Source organism: Macrotis lagotis, chromosome 7 (assembly GCF_037893015.1).
Source record: "Macrotis lagotis isolate mMagLag1 chromosome 7, bilby.v1.9.chrom.fasta, whole genome shotgun sequence".
NCBI lineage: Eukaryota > Metazoa > Chordata > Mammalia > Peramelemorphia > Peramelidae > Macrotis > Macrotis lagotis.
Window position 1 is genome coordinate 69,526,067 of NC_133664.1, and position 17,875 is coordinate 69,543,941.

A 17,875-nucleotide genomic window follows, 5' to 3' on the forward strand; every position below is an offset into this window, starting at 1 on the left:
AGAAAACTGAACAATATATGTAAGATACTTTTCCAAGTCTTAAAGAACTGTTTATCCAGTCCCACTCAATGATTTCATTCTGGTTTTTTTCAGGTTGAAGTAGGGAAAGAATAAGATTATAATAAGAATATCTAGCATTTCTACAGGATTTGAAGGTTTGCAAAGGGATATAAAGAGATTATCTCACAAAGCAGCTGGGTGGTGCTGTGGATGAAGTGATTCACTCAGAATCATGCCCAAAATTCTTACTAGCTATGTGACCTTGAGTGAGTCACTTATAAAGGGAAGATGAGACAATCCTCTGTATCCCAGGGTTTCTTTGAGGATCACATACATAAAATGCCATGCAAACCTTAATCAGAATTATCAATGTTAGCTATTATCATTGCCATCAGGATCATCATTATTTGTGCTTCAGAACAGACCTATGAGGTTGGTACAGTATTAATCCCATTTTATAGATGGAAAGAAGTTAATGCCCTCACCCAGGATTAAGCTTGAAATATTCTTCAAGCATCAGAATTCAGATTGAGATCTTTATGACTCCAAGTCCAAAACTCCTTACATTGTGACATTGAGTCATCTCCCATAATCTGTAGAAGGAACATTTTGCAAGTTAATCAACATGAAATTTTAGCTACCAGAAATAGGTAGCTAGGTAGCAACTAAGCTTTTATTAAGCAGTTGTGAGATAGCATATCTCATGCTCTATTATTATTACTGTTGTTGTTGTCCCATTACTATCCATAGTGGTTTGGTTCTGTTTTCTTCCCAATTGATAATGGTTCTTGTCAAAGAAGACCAAAAACAGCATCACTATGTTTGAGTCAAATTACAGTGTACCCCACTGAGGCTGATCAGACCAGTGCAAGCTCAGGATGCTGTACCACAGGTTGGGCACAAATAGTTCATGTGAGCACCTGGAGTGGTTTCTCTAAACTTATGGATGTCACTTTTCCTTTGAGCTGCTTCAATTCTGCCTTCCTCATAGAGTTCAGTCCCCTCACTGATGAGGGCATGCCATGCTGGGTGGTCCTGTGCCAGTGTTTCCCATGCTGTACAATCAATTCTAAAGTATCTTTCCAATTACCATTACCTTGGTTTACCTAAATGACACCTTCATGACAGGTGATAGTTCTTGTGTAGAGGACTTTTGTTCCTGAGTTCATGCCCCACATTGCCATAATCTTTTGACAGTTTTTAATTAAGATTGATCATTTTTAAAAAAAATTTAACAAAGATCTATTTAAAATCTATATAAGACATAGGATAAAACAATCTCAAATTCAATAATATTAAAAAGTAAAAAGAGAGGTAAGAAATTTACACTCTGTAACTATATGCAGTTACTCAAATAACTATAATTCAAAATAGAGTAAAAAGGAAGTTCAAGGTACTCTGAAAAATTTGAGAAGGGAGTAGTTCTATTCAGCTGGGTCAAGGGCCAGGCTTCCTGCAGGAGACAATATTCAGGAGGTGAGGTTCAAAATGACCTTTCTCCTGAAGTCGGTGCTTTGTTAGTGGTTCCTGAGAAACTTCATTGAGGGGGAATGTTCACTTCTGAGACTGTGGGATTCTATGTCCGGTGAATCTCTGGTGCCTCCTTGGCCCCCTACCTCACAGACCAGTTTTTCTTAACTGCTGACAGCCTATGTTACATCACACCTGGAAGAGTGGAGCCCTTTGTCCTTGTTTTCTTGAAGGTGAGGTGGTGATGGAAGGGGTAACCAAAGAAATTGCAAAACAAAGGAAGAAAAAAGTTTGCTGGAGAAGACCATCAGAGGCATTCTCTGCCCAGCTGACATCTCCACAGAAAATGGCGCTATCATATAAATGATGTTCTTGTCATTGTTCCAGAGGAGAAACGCTGATATTCATAAAAATGAGCATGTGATATAGTAGACGCAGGTGAACATAATGTAGTGTAACTGCAATTCCAACGTGCTGCCATTTTAATATAATCATGTTTCCACTTTTCTAGTGGGGGTTGGGGAGAAGCAATGACTAATGGGAAATGAAAAGACTAGGAATGTTTATCATCAGGAATACTTTAACTGCAAGATGTCATGTAAGATAGACTTGCTTTATGAGGACACAGTGAACTTTTATTTCATGTTTAGGAAGAAGAAATGTACAGACAAGATTAGTGGAGCCTCGAGCTTCATCGTTGAATGGTGGTGATTGCTTTCTCCTGTTAACTCCCCACTATTGTTTCCTGTGGGTAGGAGAATTTGCAAATGTCATCGAGAAAGCTAAGGTTAGTATCCTAACAAAGTATCTGTTTTATATAGGTGGAATGGTCTGGTGCTTGGAGGACTATGAAAGTGCTTCCAAGATACAGAGTGGCCCATTAAATCAGTAAAGGCTAGCTAAGTTCTATTTCCCTGAATTCTTTTTATGAAGCATCGTTGCTAGAATGCTATAAGATAAATAGGACATCCTCAGAAAAACGTTCCACATTAATGCCAAAAAAGGTAGAATGTTGAATTGCATTGTTTCCTCTTTACTCCGGTGTAAAAAAGAAATACACATGCCTATCAATCCAAAGAATTGGGACACCTGGTACTTCCCCCTAGTTTTTGTTGTTTTTAGTGAAAAATAGCTTTAAATGACCAACATTCTTAGGGCCTCTCTGCTCTCAAGATTGCCCTTTCACACGCTCGCCTTTGGTCTGATCTCAGTGTGTACAATTACCCATAGGAATGACCTATTCTATCAGGATAATTATGTTAATCTCTTAGGCATCAGAGCTTGCAACTCTAATTCAGACGAGGAGAGAACTCGGCTGTAGAGCTACTTATATTCAGACCATAGAAGAAGGAATAAATACGCATACCCATGCAGCAAAAGACTTCTGGAAACTCCTGGGTGGCCAGACAAGTTACCAATGTAAGTGTTAATTCTGTTTTAGACTATAACCAGACTGGAATCCCTTCTCTCCTCCTCCCCCTTCTGCCACCCAGTAATCCTCCCAAACTTCTCTTTGAAATAACGCTTATGTGAAATTCACTATTCAATGATGTGTTCTTCTTCTAAAGCTGCCGGAAATCCAGAAGAAGATGAATTGTATGAAACTGCCATCACAGAAACTAATTGTGTTTATCGCTTAGTGGAAGATAAACTGGTTCCTGATGACTACTACTGGGGCAAAATACCAAAGTGTTCTCTTCTGCAGCCAAAAGAGGTAAAAGGGAGTAGCATTGGGCTCTCTTGTGTAGGCCATAGTGGCAGCTCTTAAAACAATGTTTAAATTTCTTAAAGAATTGTTTTCCTCTGAATTCTAACAACCATTTCACATCAACTTGAATAAATCAGTAGTAGTTTCTCTTTTCTAATGCAGCTTATCAGTTCAGTCCTTTGGTTTGGCTATTAACCATCAGTCATGATATTTTCTAAAGTATATTTATTCGGTAGAAAATTTCAGGAAACATATAACATGTGTATATATATATATATATATGCACAATATATCTATTTGCATTTTATTTGCACATTTTTTATTATATTTGTTTTTATATCTATGTATTTATTGGGGAGTTAATAGCTATATTGATGTTATATTTATCAATTTTAAAAACAGTATTGAAAAACAGTATCCACTGATGGAGGTGACTTAGTAGACAGCATTGTGCTTGGAATCTTTTAAGACCTGTTTTGCTAGCTGTGTAACCCTGGGCAAATTACATAGCTACTCTCACTTTAATTTCTTTGATTATAAGATGGTGCTAATGTCAGCAGCTATGCTGTAAGCTTGTTATGAGGATCAACATGTGAGATTACATATGGAATGCCCTTTATAAAACTTCAAGCCATATAAAAATGGAACTTGTGATCTTACACTGTTTCCTGGAACAGCAGATTAAGTGATACATGTCAGAGGCATGCTTTTGAATCAAGTTTTTCCTGACTTCAGGGCCAGCTTCTTTCAATGTCCTATGATATAATGCCTCTTGTTCATACACATATATAATATGTGAATATATATGTATATGTGCACGAGTGAATATATGTGTATGTGTGCACAATTTTTTCTTTTTCTTTTTTCAATTTCATGTAAAGATAGTTTTCATCATTCACTTTTTGTAAAATTTTGAGTTCAACATATTTCTTGCCCATGACAGCAAGTAATTTGATATAGTTTATATAGATACAACTACTTTAAGCACATTTCCATAGTAGTCATGTTATAAAAGAAGAATCAAAACAAAAGGGAAAAACAATGAAAAGAAAAATTATAAAACAAATTTTAAAAAATGAAATATTCTGCATTCAGAATCCATAATTCTTTCTCTTGATGTGAATGTTATTTTCCATCACAAGTCTTTTAGAATTCTTTGATTATTGTATTTCTGAGAATAGCTAAATCCATTATAGCTGGTCATCATACAATGCTGCGGTTACAGTGTACAATGTGCTCCTGATTCCTGCTTTGAATCAAATGACTCCCTAAAACAGTGATGTCGATTCACATGTTACTTCCTTCATTTGTTCACTCACTTTTATATTATTCATTCATCAAACTAACATTTCTACGAAATACCAAGCTTGTATCCATAGGAAAAAAAATTCAAAAAACTGATACAAGATAGACTAAATAAGTTCCCATTGATGTAATACATTAGAGTGAAGTCAAATAGGGTCTGAGGAACCCAGTTCAAGGAAAGGGAATATGACATGTAAATGTGGGAGGAAATTGTACAGAGATGTACTAGAAGGCAATAGAGGATCCATTGGAGGAAAAGGAGAGCAGCTTATCCCACAAAAGCAACTCTCAATAATTATGGTTTTATATTCTAGACTGTTCAGTCATCCCACAATAAAAATGATTGTATAAGTTCTGAGTGAGTGAGTCCTCTGAAGAGGTCAACAGAATCTTTTGTTTCATTTTCACAGGTCTTAGTGTTTGATTTTGGCAGTGAAGTTTATGTTTGGCATGGAAAGGAAGTCACATTGGCACAGAGAAAAATAGCATTCCAATTGGCAAAACACTTGTGGAATGGAACCTTCGACTATGCCAATTGTGACATAAATCCTTTAGATCCTGGAGAATGCAATCCTCGTATACCCAGGTACTGTGGCAGCATGGTGACTTGGCTATAGAGGGGCATGCCGTCATGAATGGGTTCCATTTTTCTGCATCAGTCTCTTTTCACAATTGGTCATGAGGTGGTATGCAAATCACAGTCTGATCACTATATAACAGCATTGTTTTGAGGTTTTAAAAACCAACACCATTTTCAGGCAATAATTTCTCATTATTTTGTGGAAGATGTTTAATAACCTCTTTTCCATTTGTTACAAGAACCAGCATTTCCCACCTGTAGTTTTCTAGCTGTCCAAGATCAGGGAATAGTACTGGTTACAGGTTTCTGAGAAGAAAATGTTCCAGCATCTGGAATCAAGTGACTGCATTCTTGAACTGAAGCACAAGCAACATAAATCAAGATTCCCCTCTTTTTAAAAATCCTTACTGGTCTGGTATCTTTTATGTAGGTGATATATTCACCTACATTTTCAGTGTCTTTCCCTCTCATCCTTTCAGAGAGCCATCCTTGAAAACAGATCAAAAAGGAAAGGAAGGAGGGATGACTTTAGCTGTGTTCCCTCTAACAGAACCTGGGTCTTTGGGCCATGATGCTGTTTTTATGATTATAATATTTTCTGTCTTGGTGAGCACTGGGTGGTAAAAGGTCATTTGGACAAAGCCCTTCGTCATAGGGAGCACAAAAATTTCCTGAAACACTACCACTGTCTGATCCTTGTAATGAGATCCTTGTAATGATTCCCCTTACTACTCCAGATTCTATAGTGTTTGCCTAACTTTGCTTCATTGGAACTTTGGTCCCTCCACATGACTCCCACCTCGCTTTCATCCTTTTGCCCTCAGACTCCCAGCTGCATTCTCCTCACTAGATTCTGTTGCCTCTCAGATCAATTTATCTCAACATATTACTTTTAATTAAACTGATTGATAGAATTCAAAAGTAAATTTACTTGTTTTATCTCAAGAACTTACATATCTTGTCCCTCTTATCCCCCAAGTTTATTGACTTCCTTGTGTGACACTGATTTATACTATTTTGGGAGGGAAATGTTTTTTAGAACTACAGAATTATATGGTAGGGGAGAAAGGCAATGAACACACAGAGCAATAATTAGCAAGCAGTCTAGGACAGATGATGATCAGCAAGCCCAGAATTAAATAGAAGAGGAGAGTGAGCTAAGAGCCACTTGGGGAACTTTGAAGAACTTTCAGTGATCCAACATTGTTCCTTGGGTTTTACATTCTATTTTTGCTCCTTAGTTTTGTGGTATCACCCCTACAGCAGAATAGTATTCTTCTGGTGGTATCATATGGCTAGAAATCATAGAAATTCCAATCCCAGAAAAGTCAAAATTTCCAAAGGGCAATGGAAGCTGTAAGTGGGCTGCAGCATGTAACTATTGCGAACTGGCTCATGAGAAGTGGCATTCAAAAGAGACATATCAAGGATTGTAGGACCTAAAAGGGAGGAAAAAAGCCTATGAATAGCTTAAGTGCTCCACTGGAATCCATGAAATACAAATTAGGATTTGGTGGGTTTTAATAGTCTTAAGCTATTAAAGTCAAAATTACAATAAGATTTTTTGGAGCTCCTCTGCATCTCCAGAGATGAATCTCCAATATGTTGGGGGCTATAGTGAAAAGTCACAGATGAGTCTCACTGGAGATAAGAAGTCATGGTTCTTGCCTGCAGTAGGAAAGAGTGAGATCACAGATTCGACAATGTGTAACCAATAAGTAATATCCACTTTTGCTAAGTAAACTAACAAGAAGTTTTTAGGAACCCTATTCTTGGCATACTCTGCTGACTCCTTTTAACTTTATTTTGAAGAAAAAAACTAAAGTTGGCTGATCTCAAGGCTGTTTGCCATTGTTTTACATGCTTATTATTATTAGAGCTACTGTCTGTTAAAAAGATTGGGCTAGACCCATGGTCGCTTCTAGTGTGGTGAATCTTTGACTCAATTGACTTCTCGTTCCCTAGCCTCTATTTCCAAAGACCATATCAGGAGGTTCCTTCCTCAGGGCAATTTTTTTTCATCATAATATATTACCATTCTATTTTTGCTCTTTAGTTTTATGGAATCACCCCAAAAGCAGGATAGTAAATTATGCCAGATGTATCTGTAACTTTATTTACATGCTGTTAATCTGATGCCTGTAGCTGTGATCCATGATCAAATTGAGGGCTAATTTAAATATATTGGCTATGATTTTTTCCCCAAGATTAAAATTTGAATCACAAAAATAAATTATGGTTTATGTATCCCAAAGTAATGATTCTATGGGGAAAAGTCTTTTGGAGAATTAAGGAGTTGGCCCCAGACTGTAATCTGTCTTTATAAATTAACGCTGAATTTTTTCATCCTAGTGACATCATTTTAAATTTAGAAGACTTTAAAAAAATTATTTGGTAAAAATTCTTCATTTGATGAATGGGGAAACTGAGGATCAGGGAAATTAAGTGTTTTGCCCCCAATTCTAGATCTATTGGCAAACTTTGCAATTAAAACCCAGATTTCTTTGCTGGTAATGGGTCATTCTATCCTGCTATGTGATTTCTTCCCTTCTACAAATGCAATACCTTGAAAATAAAAGTTAGGATACCACTTTGTCACTTATTCTTAAAAAGTGAGCCAACCTAACAAGTTTATAGAGCATCTTAGATTTAAAGGACACCCCTACAATGAAAAAGCATTTCATAACATTCTTGTTTTTGCCCACATACCTGAGTTAAGGGTCCTTTTGAATACTTCTTCCCCGCCAGGTAACTAAGAAAGTTGACAACCTTATTTTGTCTCCATCATCTGCTAAGAATGTGAAAACTAAGTTCTGAAAAAAAATGATGGTGATATTCCCTTAAGTCCTACTCCAGTTGCTCATTATTATACTTTGGAGTTGACTCTAGGTTTCCTTTTTTAAAATTATTTTTGTTTCTTTTAAAAAAATTATATTCCAGATTCTCTCCCTTTTTCTCATCTGTTCCCCCATCCATCTAGAAGGCAAGCAATATGATTTTAGTTATACATATGAAATCATGCAAATTAGAGACTCTAGGTTTTCAAAGGATATGCCAAAGGAAACTGAGATATGATAGGTCCTACTAAGCTAGAAAGTCTATAAAGTTCAGAAATAGGTTGTGTACTGGTTGGGAGAAGGCCAGATTATCTGAGAGCAGAGAAACTCATCACTAGGAGCTTGACCACCAGGTGATTGATGCCTATGGCCATGGATGCAACTAACTCCCTAGATGTAGAGGATTTAAGATCTGGGACAGCGGAGTTGGGATCCACACTGATGAAATCTCAGGTCTTTTGAAGGATTGAAGACAGACATGGTGAGGGGTGCAGTCTTTTACCATGACCAAAAACCTGGCTCTGAAGAATTTGAATATCTATAACTGACTTTCTAATCTAGGTCAGATTGTGACATGAGAATCACCTGGTGAGAACATGACCACATTTTATTTCAATCTTTTCTCTACATTCTTGCCCTAACATGTCAGTGTCAGGCTAAGAAAATAACTACTTTCAAGAGAGGTTTAATGCTTATATTCCCAGCCTGAATCTTTCCCCATGTTAGGACAAAAAAAAAGTGAAGAAAGACAAATTCTTAAATGCAAAAAAAGTTAGGATTGCTCCAAGTTCACATTCATCTTACTTTTTCTCTTAGTTTTACCCTCTATTCCTGTTGTCTTGAATTACCTTTCTTAAAAGTCCATTTTATAAAATATGAAAATAGAGTGCATTAGAGCTGCAAGGAAAGATCTCAAAGCCTAAAGTACACTAGAGGATAACTAAAATACAGCATAATAGAAAAGAAATTCATTATAAACTGGATCTATTTTTAGATTTCAACCAAAGGGACCCTTTCCTGGAAGTACCAGAGAAATCTGCTTTTAATGTGGTCACTGGTCTATAGAAACTGAAAAGTTCAACATTGTAGCTGAGTTCCTGTGCCATACCATTTTTGTAGAATAGGGTCTTGAAAATATATACTTAAATGTTCTTGTGGATGGGTGTTGCTGCTCTTATTATCCAAATGTGGGGTTATTATTATCAGGAACTTCTTTAATTTGTATTAAAAATTTTCATTCTCTCTCCCTCCCTCCCCCTTTCTCTATTACCTTTTTTTCCTCGCTCCCATTTTTATTTGTCTTTCTTACACAGAAAAGGACAGGGGCGACCTGATTGGGCAATATTCGGGAGACTTACTGAACACAATGAGACTATTCTTTTCAAAGAAAAATTTCTTGATTGGACTGAAATGAAGAAGCCTTGTGAAAAGAACTCAAGTGAACTCACCCCACAGAAGGTATTTCATTTGTCCTCATTTGGCATTTGGGGCATCATTTATTCCCCCACGAAGGGAGGGCACTGAAGTCGAAAATGTTCCCTCTTAGGCTCTCCTTATAGAAACTCAGAGGGGTTTCTAATTATGTACAGATTTCAGGAAATGAAATCTGTTTTCTTACTAGGCCCTCCCAGCTTGATAATGAAGAAACGATTTCATGAGCTTAGCTTCTGCACACTTTGGTGGGATGTTGCTTCTACAGGCTTCCTGTCCTTAAAAAACCAAGGAAGAGCAAGTATATTGGGTTTAAGCATGAAAATGTCTTTAGATGCTAGCATAAGAATAAGGTGAATTAGCATTAGTATTTTCTGTAAAAATGCGGGCTGAGGAAAAGGGATATCTCTGCTCTCTTGCAGGAAGAGTCTAGGTCTGAGGTCAAGGCCTATGATATAATGCTGATGGTGCCGGTGCCCCAAGTGACTGTTGGCACCATCTTGGATGGAATCAATGTTGGCCGTGGCTATGGACTTATCGAAGGGGATGACAGGAGGCAATTCGAGATTGCCAGTGTTTCTGTGGATGTTTGGCACATCTTGGAATTTGATTATAGTAGGCTTCCCAAGCAGAGCATTGGGCAGTTCCATGAGGGAGACACGTATGTGGTGAAGTGGAAGTACATGGTGAGCACTGCAGGTTAGTGAATTGTTACATCTTGTTCAAGTTAATAATCCCCTAGCTCTAACACTGACTATGAAAATAGCACCTTTTGATGTGACATTTCTTATTTGTGTGATGTCTTACCCCCACCTGGATAGCTACCAGGTAACAATTCTACCATTCATTTAGAGGCCCATTCCCCTTGCCTCTTAGGAGTATAGAAGATGAAATTCTTAACGGTTTGGCAGAGTCAATGATCTTTTTCCAAAACCTCTCTTTAAAAAGGATTCAACTTATATATTTGACTCTCCCTTTTTTTCAGTTTAACACTAGTTTTCTCTCTCTCTCTCTCTCTCTATTATAAATATTATATTTTGTTTTATATTTAAATATTTTATATATATTTAAAAATTATACATCTATGAATCTTATTTTATGGTTAATTACTCGATAGATTTTAGAGAGTTAGATAAGCCAGATCAGTCATTTTATACTGAAACCAAACTGAGTGAGGTAACATGGTAGAAGAAGAAGACTCCATGAGGAGGATGGGAAAGAAAGCACTGAATTTGGAGCCTGGGGTCTGGGTTCTGACTTCTGCTTCCTAGCTGTGTGATCTTGGGCAACTCATTCAGATTCTGAAGCCTCAGTTTTCCTGCCTATTAAATAGAAACACATTTTCCACTATCTCACTTTCAGGGTGATAGGGAACAAATGGGATAATATATGTGAACAAACCTTGGAATTATTATATACTTAATAGGGTGTTATGAATACATAAATGATGATAACATCATATTTGCTTTATTCTTATTATAAGAAGACTTTATAATAGTGCTATTTTTCATAGGTTAAACACATATTTTTGGAATAATAATTGTTGAGATTTATTTTACAGTTAAGGAAGCTGAGACTCAGAGAGTTAAGTAACTTGCCTCTTGACTATCTAGCTAATAAGCAATAACTGCCAGATTTGTCCTTATGTCAAGCCCAGCGTTTCACTAACTCTCACAACCAGACTTCTTAAAGGCCACTGTCCATATAACAATTTCTATAATAAAATATAATATAATTAATAGCATATAATATAATCAATATCCCTTTAGGAAAGCAGCATGGTATCTCTGAAGCCAAAGAAGAAGGGACTATCCAGAAGCAGGGGAGGATCAATAGTGTCAGATGTTTAAGAAAAGTCAAGAAGGATGAGGATTGAATGAAGGCTAGTGGGTGTGGTTACCTCATTGCTTACCTCAAAAGTACAGTCTGAAATTTTGTTTCTACCAATAGTGAAGAGAGGGAAAAAGTAGGCCTAAACTTTAGTGAGATTCTTGATAGAATTATTTTTCTGTTTTTGGAAAAAAACCACGAAAGTTTGAAACTTTGGCCATCTGTCCCCTTCTTTATTTCTTTCACTCTATAGCAACATTCAATAGAAATACAAAGTTTAGATAAAATGTGGTTCCTGCCCTCATGATGCTTCCAGGCTAGTAGAAGAATAAGAAAATTCCACAGATAGCTATGATAGCCATATGATATGTGCATTAAAGAAGTATGAAATCAATGGCTTTATGAGATCTAAGATGAGAAAATCACTACTGATTGTGGTGGAATGACAGAGGGAATGATGAAGAAAGGCTTCATGGAAGAGGTGGTAGTTGTGTGAACTTGATATTAAATATTAGGAAAAGTAAGAGGAAAAAGGTATAGACATGTAGGTTGAGAATAGGGCATATTCTTAGGGCAAGGAGAAGTCAGATCTAGTTGAAGTTAAGAATGAGTAGAAGGGTGGCACAGTGGATAAAGCACCAGCCCTGGAGTCAGGAGTACCTGGGTTCAAATACGGTCTCAGACATAATAATTACCTAGCTGTGTGGCCTTGGCCAAGCCACTTAACCCCATTTGCCTTGCAAAAAAAAAGTGAGTAGAAGGGTTCAGTAAGAAATATAGGTGTAAGTATAGGAAGGATGGTACCAGATTGTAGAGGACTTCAGAACCTTGAGAAGAGAAGAATGCACTAGTAAAGACAAGAGGAGCAGTCAGGTAGGAATCCCATTAGGGAAACATCATGGTATTTCTGAAGTCAAAGGAGAAGGAAGTTCCTGGAATCAGGAGATGGATCAATAGAGTCAGGTGTTTCAGAGAAGTCAAGAAGGATGAGGACCGAATGAAAACCAGCATGGGCATTCTGGGCCAACTCCTTGGTTACCTAGAAGACCTTAGAAGAACAGTCTAACTTAATAATGACCTAGCTGTGTAGCCTTTGGCAACCCACTTAACCCCATTTGCCTTGCAAAAAAAAAAAAAGAACAGTCTAAATAGAGTGGGGGCAAGAAAACCAGGAGTGACTTTAGGAGAAGAGAATGATTGGTGAAGAAGTGATGATCCTGAGTGTTTATAACTTTTTCATGAAGTTCGATAATGAAGGGAAAATGAGTAATAGGACATTAGTTCTTAAGTGCGATAGGAAAGAGGGAGATTTTTTTAAGGGTTGGAGAGCCAAAGGGAAGAAGGGAACAAGCTTTTATTAATACCAAGTATGTGCCAAATGTTTTATAAATATTACTTTGTTTCAACTTAAAGATGTTTGCTGGCAGAAAGGAAGAAGTCAACAGACAGCAAGAAGTTGAGGTTACATAAAAATGAAGGCTGATTATGGTAGAGGGTTGGAAAGAGATTAAATGGGCTTGGGTCTTAAAGCACAGACAGAAGTGAGTGAGCCTTAGGAAGAAGAACATCATTTCATCATTGTAGGGAAATTCTCAGGGAGGAAGAAAGTATCTTCTACCGGATCAGATACTCATAAACTTAGAGATTTGAGGGAGCAAGGTAGGTGACCAGATCACACAGCCAGTATGTGTCAGAGGTGACCATCCTGACTAAGGTAAGTTCTTTGTCCACTATGCTATGACATAAGTTCACAGTGGTTAAAGTTTGAATAATTTATGCCTTTCTCTAGCATCAGGGATGATGGCAGCAATTGGGAGAGAGAGGAAAACTTGAAGAGAGTTGGTAATAGGGACCTGGAAAAATGTAGATAATAGCAACAATATGGAGATGGGGGTTCTAAATGGGTTGCTCATACTTTGGAAAAAGAAATGTGATTGAGAGATGGAGTGAATGGAATGTTCTAGAAGGCAATTAGGAGCAACGTATCCTGAACTTTCTCTTTGAAGGTGTTTTTATCTGAACTTAATGTATTACTTAATTCACTGCCTGGATTTACCTAGCTGAGGTCATCTTCAAGAAAGCATCCATCACTAATTTCTTGAGAAACTTCAGTTAAAAAGCTTCCTCACTTATGTTACTTCACTTACTGCCAACTTTTGTTCTCTATGTGACAAATGAAAATCTAAATGAAAATCTCAAGTGAAATATTGAAAAATTCCCCAAGCACTCACCAAAACAGAAATGTGAGAGCAAGGAGGAGGAAAGGAAAAAAAAAATGTAGATGTGATGCTTCTCTCCCATTGATTTCAAAACACATAATTTCAATTGGCAATTTACTTAAAACAGATTAGACTTGAGATCTATTTAATCTTCAGGTCCTTTGGGTTGAGAATGTGATTTCTAGTAACATTCTTTACAACCTGTGTAGAGAAACTGTTCATTTACAAACATGCCCTTCCTCCCTTGGTCAGATGGGCCTTGGGGGACCCATTGACAGCCATTGAAAAGCCATCAGCTCTGTCTGGTGCTAAGCAGAATAAACAAACCCTTATCCAAATAGAGAGTCATCTTAGATTATACTGTGTTGGTTAGCTGAAATGAAAGAAAATCAGGGGAATTTAAAGGTAACAGTTGACTTTTGGAGTTGCATGATGCATGGGGAAACTAAAGAACACTATTCAAATGCAAAATCCCTAAATATAAGTGATTATACATACATATATATATATATATATATATATATGTGTGTGTGTGTGTGTGTGTGTGTATATATATATATATATATATATATATATATATATATATATATATATATATAAAATACAAGCATAAATGCATTACTTGATTGGTTCCCAAATGAATCACTCTTATGGTCTATAGCTATGCTGGAGGTCTTAGCTCCTTTTTTCCTCACTTGTCTCTTCTGTTTGACCACCAGTATGAAACCATTCTGACTAGCCCACCTGCTCCAGCCCAGACCTTTTTTTTAATCACCCCTCAATGGAACAAATGTCCAAAGAGCCCAGTCTAGAAACACTTTTGCAAAACAGTAAACAATTTTGAAAATGTCCAGGTGCTAGATATTCAATTGGAACAGGAAGCATCAGGATTTCCAAAAGTGCCTTGGGGGAACAACAAAACACCAGCCTTACAGCATCTGCACACTATTTCACCAATGGGGGAACCTTGGGTCACTGGAATGACTCTGTTGATCCATCCAAAAAATGACCCCCACAGGAAGGCAGCTGGGGGTGGTTTTAGAAGTATAGCCCTCCACTATAGCACCTTTTGGGAGAGGAAGATTCTGCAGGGGTCAACAGAAAGCAGCAGCTGTGGAGAAAGTCCCCCAATACCACCACCCATTTTTGCTGATACTGGTCAGGCTACCCTAGAGACCAACCATTCTGACCTGAGGTGGTGGAAGAGGATATATTTGGATAGTCCACTCATTGTCAGTTGTGCATCATTTGAAGTTCAATATTCTCATCAAGGAGATAGGGGCAATATTAATCTTTTACTAAGTGTAATTTATGCCCAAAAATACAATTGACATTAGGTTCCTCTAAAGTATAATCCTTGCTTACCAGCAAGGTAGTAGGTGCTCAAATGGAGCAGCAGAATACTTTTGAGACCTGAGAAGAAAACTCAGTCACCTTCTAATCTGACCCATCCTTGAAAAGGAATTTAAAAGTGTAACTTTTTAAAAAAAATATATTCCTTTGACCATTTGCTGAAGCTTAGGGAACCTCTCTCAGGCTGTTTAAATGCATAAAATAACATACAAAAAATTAAAGAGGAAACCAATTATGTTGAAAAATAGAGTTGTCAAAATACCTTTTAAAACAGATTAACTAACCCCAGATTAAAAATCCATATTCTTCAACTTGCCTGATGAGCAGTCATCTACCTCCTCTCAAAGACCGCTAATGGAGCAGAACCCATCACCTACGTCGGAAGTCCACCCTGCTTTTAAACAGGAACCTAAATCTGCCCCTTGCATCTAATACCAAGTGTTCTGACCCTTACAGCAGAACAAATCTAATCACTCTTTGGTGCAATAATACTTCAAGTATTTGAAGATAGCAAGCCTTGTGCTCTCCTTTCCCAATCTTCTTCAGGCTCAATATTTCTGGTTTAAGGCACTTCTCATTTTTAGAAGGGCTTTTTTTGTGCTTTTAAGTTTCTTTTAAATGACCTTTTAGAGTGGTCTGCCATTCCTTCAACATCCCGGTGACCCTTCTGTGGATATCACAGTTGGTCAGAGACTTTTCTAAAGATGAGAACAGATGAGAACAGTTGTGATCCAACATGGGTAAGCTAGAGCAGGATCTGATAATTATGAGATCTGGGCTGTGCCTGGCTGATTAATCCAGGCAGTCATGCATGAGCTTTTCATGACGTTTCCATTTTCCCACCATTATTATCAAACATCTTAAAACAACTTCCTAGAGGACATCTTGAAAATGCATATGATGATTTGAAAGCATTTTGTTATTGCTTGAAATCTAACAGAGATTGACCTTCCTCTTAGCTTGCAAGGACACATGTGATCATTGCCTTAGAGATTGACCTAGAGTTCTTTCTTGATAGCTTTGGTGTAATCAGAGCATCACAGTGGTATAGGACCTCAAAGACCACCTTGTCTAATCCACACCCTAACTAAGAATGTTCTCTGTGGTATCTCTGACCATCCATAATCACAGAATCTGAGAACTGAAAAGATCTGAGACCAATTCACACTTCACCAAAGACATTCTTCATATACCCCTGATGTCCTTTGAAGAAGGGGAGCCTACTCTATCCTGAGCTTGCAGCCCCTTTCCCTTTCAGATAACTCAAATTACTAGTTGTATTTTTCACTTCAATCTGAGCCTTTTTGAAACCCTTAAGAGTTGGTCAGCAGTTTAAGAGAAGTAAGTCACTCGATGCCATCGGAAAATTGCTGGGAATGGAGTTAGAAGGCCTTGGTTTGACCTTTGTCCTTGATATACCTCCTGGTACTGTGATGATGGACAAGAAGACACTTTACCTTTCTGAGTTTCAGTTTTCTCATTTGTAAAATGAGAAATACTTAATCTGCCTAGCTCATGGGATTATAGGAAATGACTCTTTGTGAATCCTAAAGTCCTTAAGAAGTGACAGATTCTTATTATAATGACCTAAATTTAAAAAAAAAACAATTTTAAAATTTAATTTTGTTTGGTACTTAAAATCCTCAATTGGAGCTGTGGTTTCATAGCAATGCTCCTTCCAGGGGAACTGTGCATTGTATCATCCTTCCTTCCTTCCTTCTTCCCAAGGGTCCACATGCTCCTAGAAATCTGCCATAAAGGACCTTTAGTTAGACCTTTGAGGAATTTGACACAATCAGAACTATGTAAATACAATCATCAGGGGTAAATTCATACCAAGCTCTAAATTTGGCTGTGCTGAGAGAGGACCAATTGAGGAGAGTATATTTAACGTAGTTTTATTTCAATAATTCATGCTAGACCAATAAGGGGTCATTTAGTAATAGTCGTAAACCTCCCCCACCACCATTTTAATTTATTAATAACAATAGTAATAATAATAGACATAGTGCTTCAAGGTTTGCATGGTGGAATACATACATCATCTATCTCCTTTAAGACTCAGTGCAGAATCAATTCTTCAGTTATTAACATCTCTATTTAATAGATGAGCCTAGTGAAGATAACTTGCTCATGACTATCCACCAAATAACCATTAGAGGTAGACTTTGAATCTAGAGATTCCTGAGATCAAGTCCAATGAGTATCAAATGTCTGCTCTGCCAGGCTTCCTCCAAGGAGTAGTTTGTCTTTACCATTTTGACACATGACCTCATTTGCTCTCCACAGCAACCCTAGGAGGTAAGGTACTGTAAGTATTATGCTATTATTGCAATACTGTAAGTATTAATCCTATTTTTAAGATGAGGAAACAGGTTTACAGAGATTGAGGTGCCATGGTCATAGCGCTTGTAAATGTGGGAGACAGAATTCAAACCTTGGTGTTTCCTTGATCCCTTCTTAGCAAATCAGTTGATCCCATGCATAAGTATTGCATATAGTAGAATTTGAAGTCTGAGAACCTGGGGCAAGGCACTTAACTCTATAGAGCTCTTTGTCTCTTCATCTGTAGAATGCAGGTAATAAAGCTTGCCCCACTCACCTCACAGGGAAGTCAGGGAGAAGAGGCCTTTATAAAATCTGAAATTATATAATGATCCATGTAAAGAGCCACTGACAGTTATTAATGATGATGATGATGTGACTGCCTCTTGAAATTTTGAGATTGATTGAAAAATTCTGTTTTGAACACCTTCTCATTGGTATTGTTGACACATTCTCAATTTTCCTATTTCATAAAGAAGCAGTTTACAAAGACAACTTTAGCAAAGTCCCATTCAGGCATTCAGAAATGACAAACAAGTGAAATACAGGTTATTAAGAGTTGGCAATATGTCTTGTCAACTCCTTGCTGTGTTTTTTTTTTTGTTAGCTCACAAAAATCACCAAAGTCCCCTTGATGATTCCTGATACTTAGCACTAACTACTCTTTCATTCACATTTTAAGTGTTCTAGGAAAATATCATTCTGATTGTTTATAAAGTACCATTTTGTAGATGTCCTTTGTGATACCTGCTTTCTGTAAGCCTACAGCAAAGTGAGATTTATCTTCCCCTTTTCTCTCAAAGTTCAAGATAGGGGC

General features: G+C 37.3%; 1 protein-coding gene across 19 annotated transcripts in view; it reads left to right on the plus strand.

The window, feature by feature from the left end:
* The window catches only part of SVIL (supervillin), a 179,887-nt gene that overhangs the window by 145,290 nt on the left and 16,722 nt on the right, over positions 1-17,875 (plus strand). For all 19 annotated transcript variants that reach the window (XM_074193078.1, XM_074193066.1, XM_074193067.1 and 16 more), the window contains 6 exons: positions 2,121-2,257; positions 2,742-2,889; positions 3,039-3,184; positions 4,894-5,069; positions 9,214-9,358; positions 9,754-10,030. In XM_074193078.1, the coding sequence (XP_074049179.1) occupies positions 2,121-2,257; positions 2,742-2,889; positions 3,039-3,184; positions 4,894-5,069; positions 9,214-9,358; positions 9,754-10,030 (1,029 nt within the window). The remainder of the gene's footprint in view (positions 1-2,120; positions 2,258-2,741; positions 2,890-3,038; positions 3,185-4,893; positions 5,070-9,213; positions 9,359-9,753; positions 10,031-17,875) is intronic.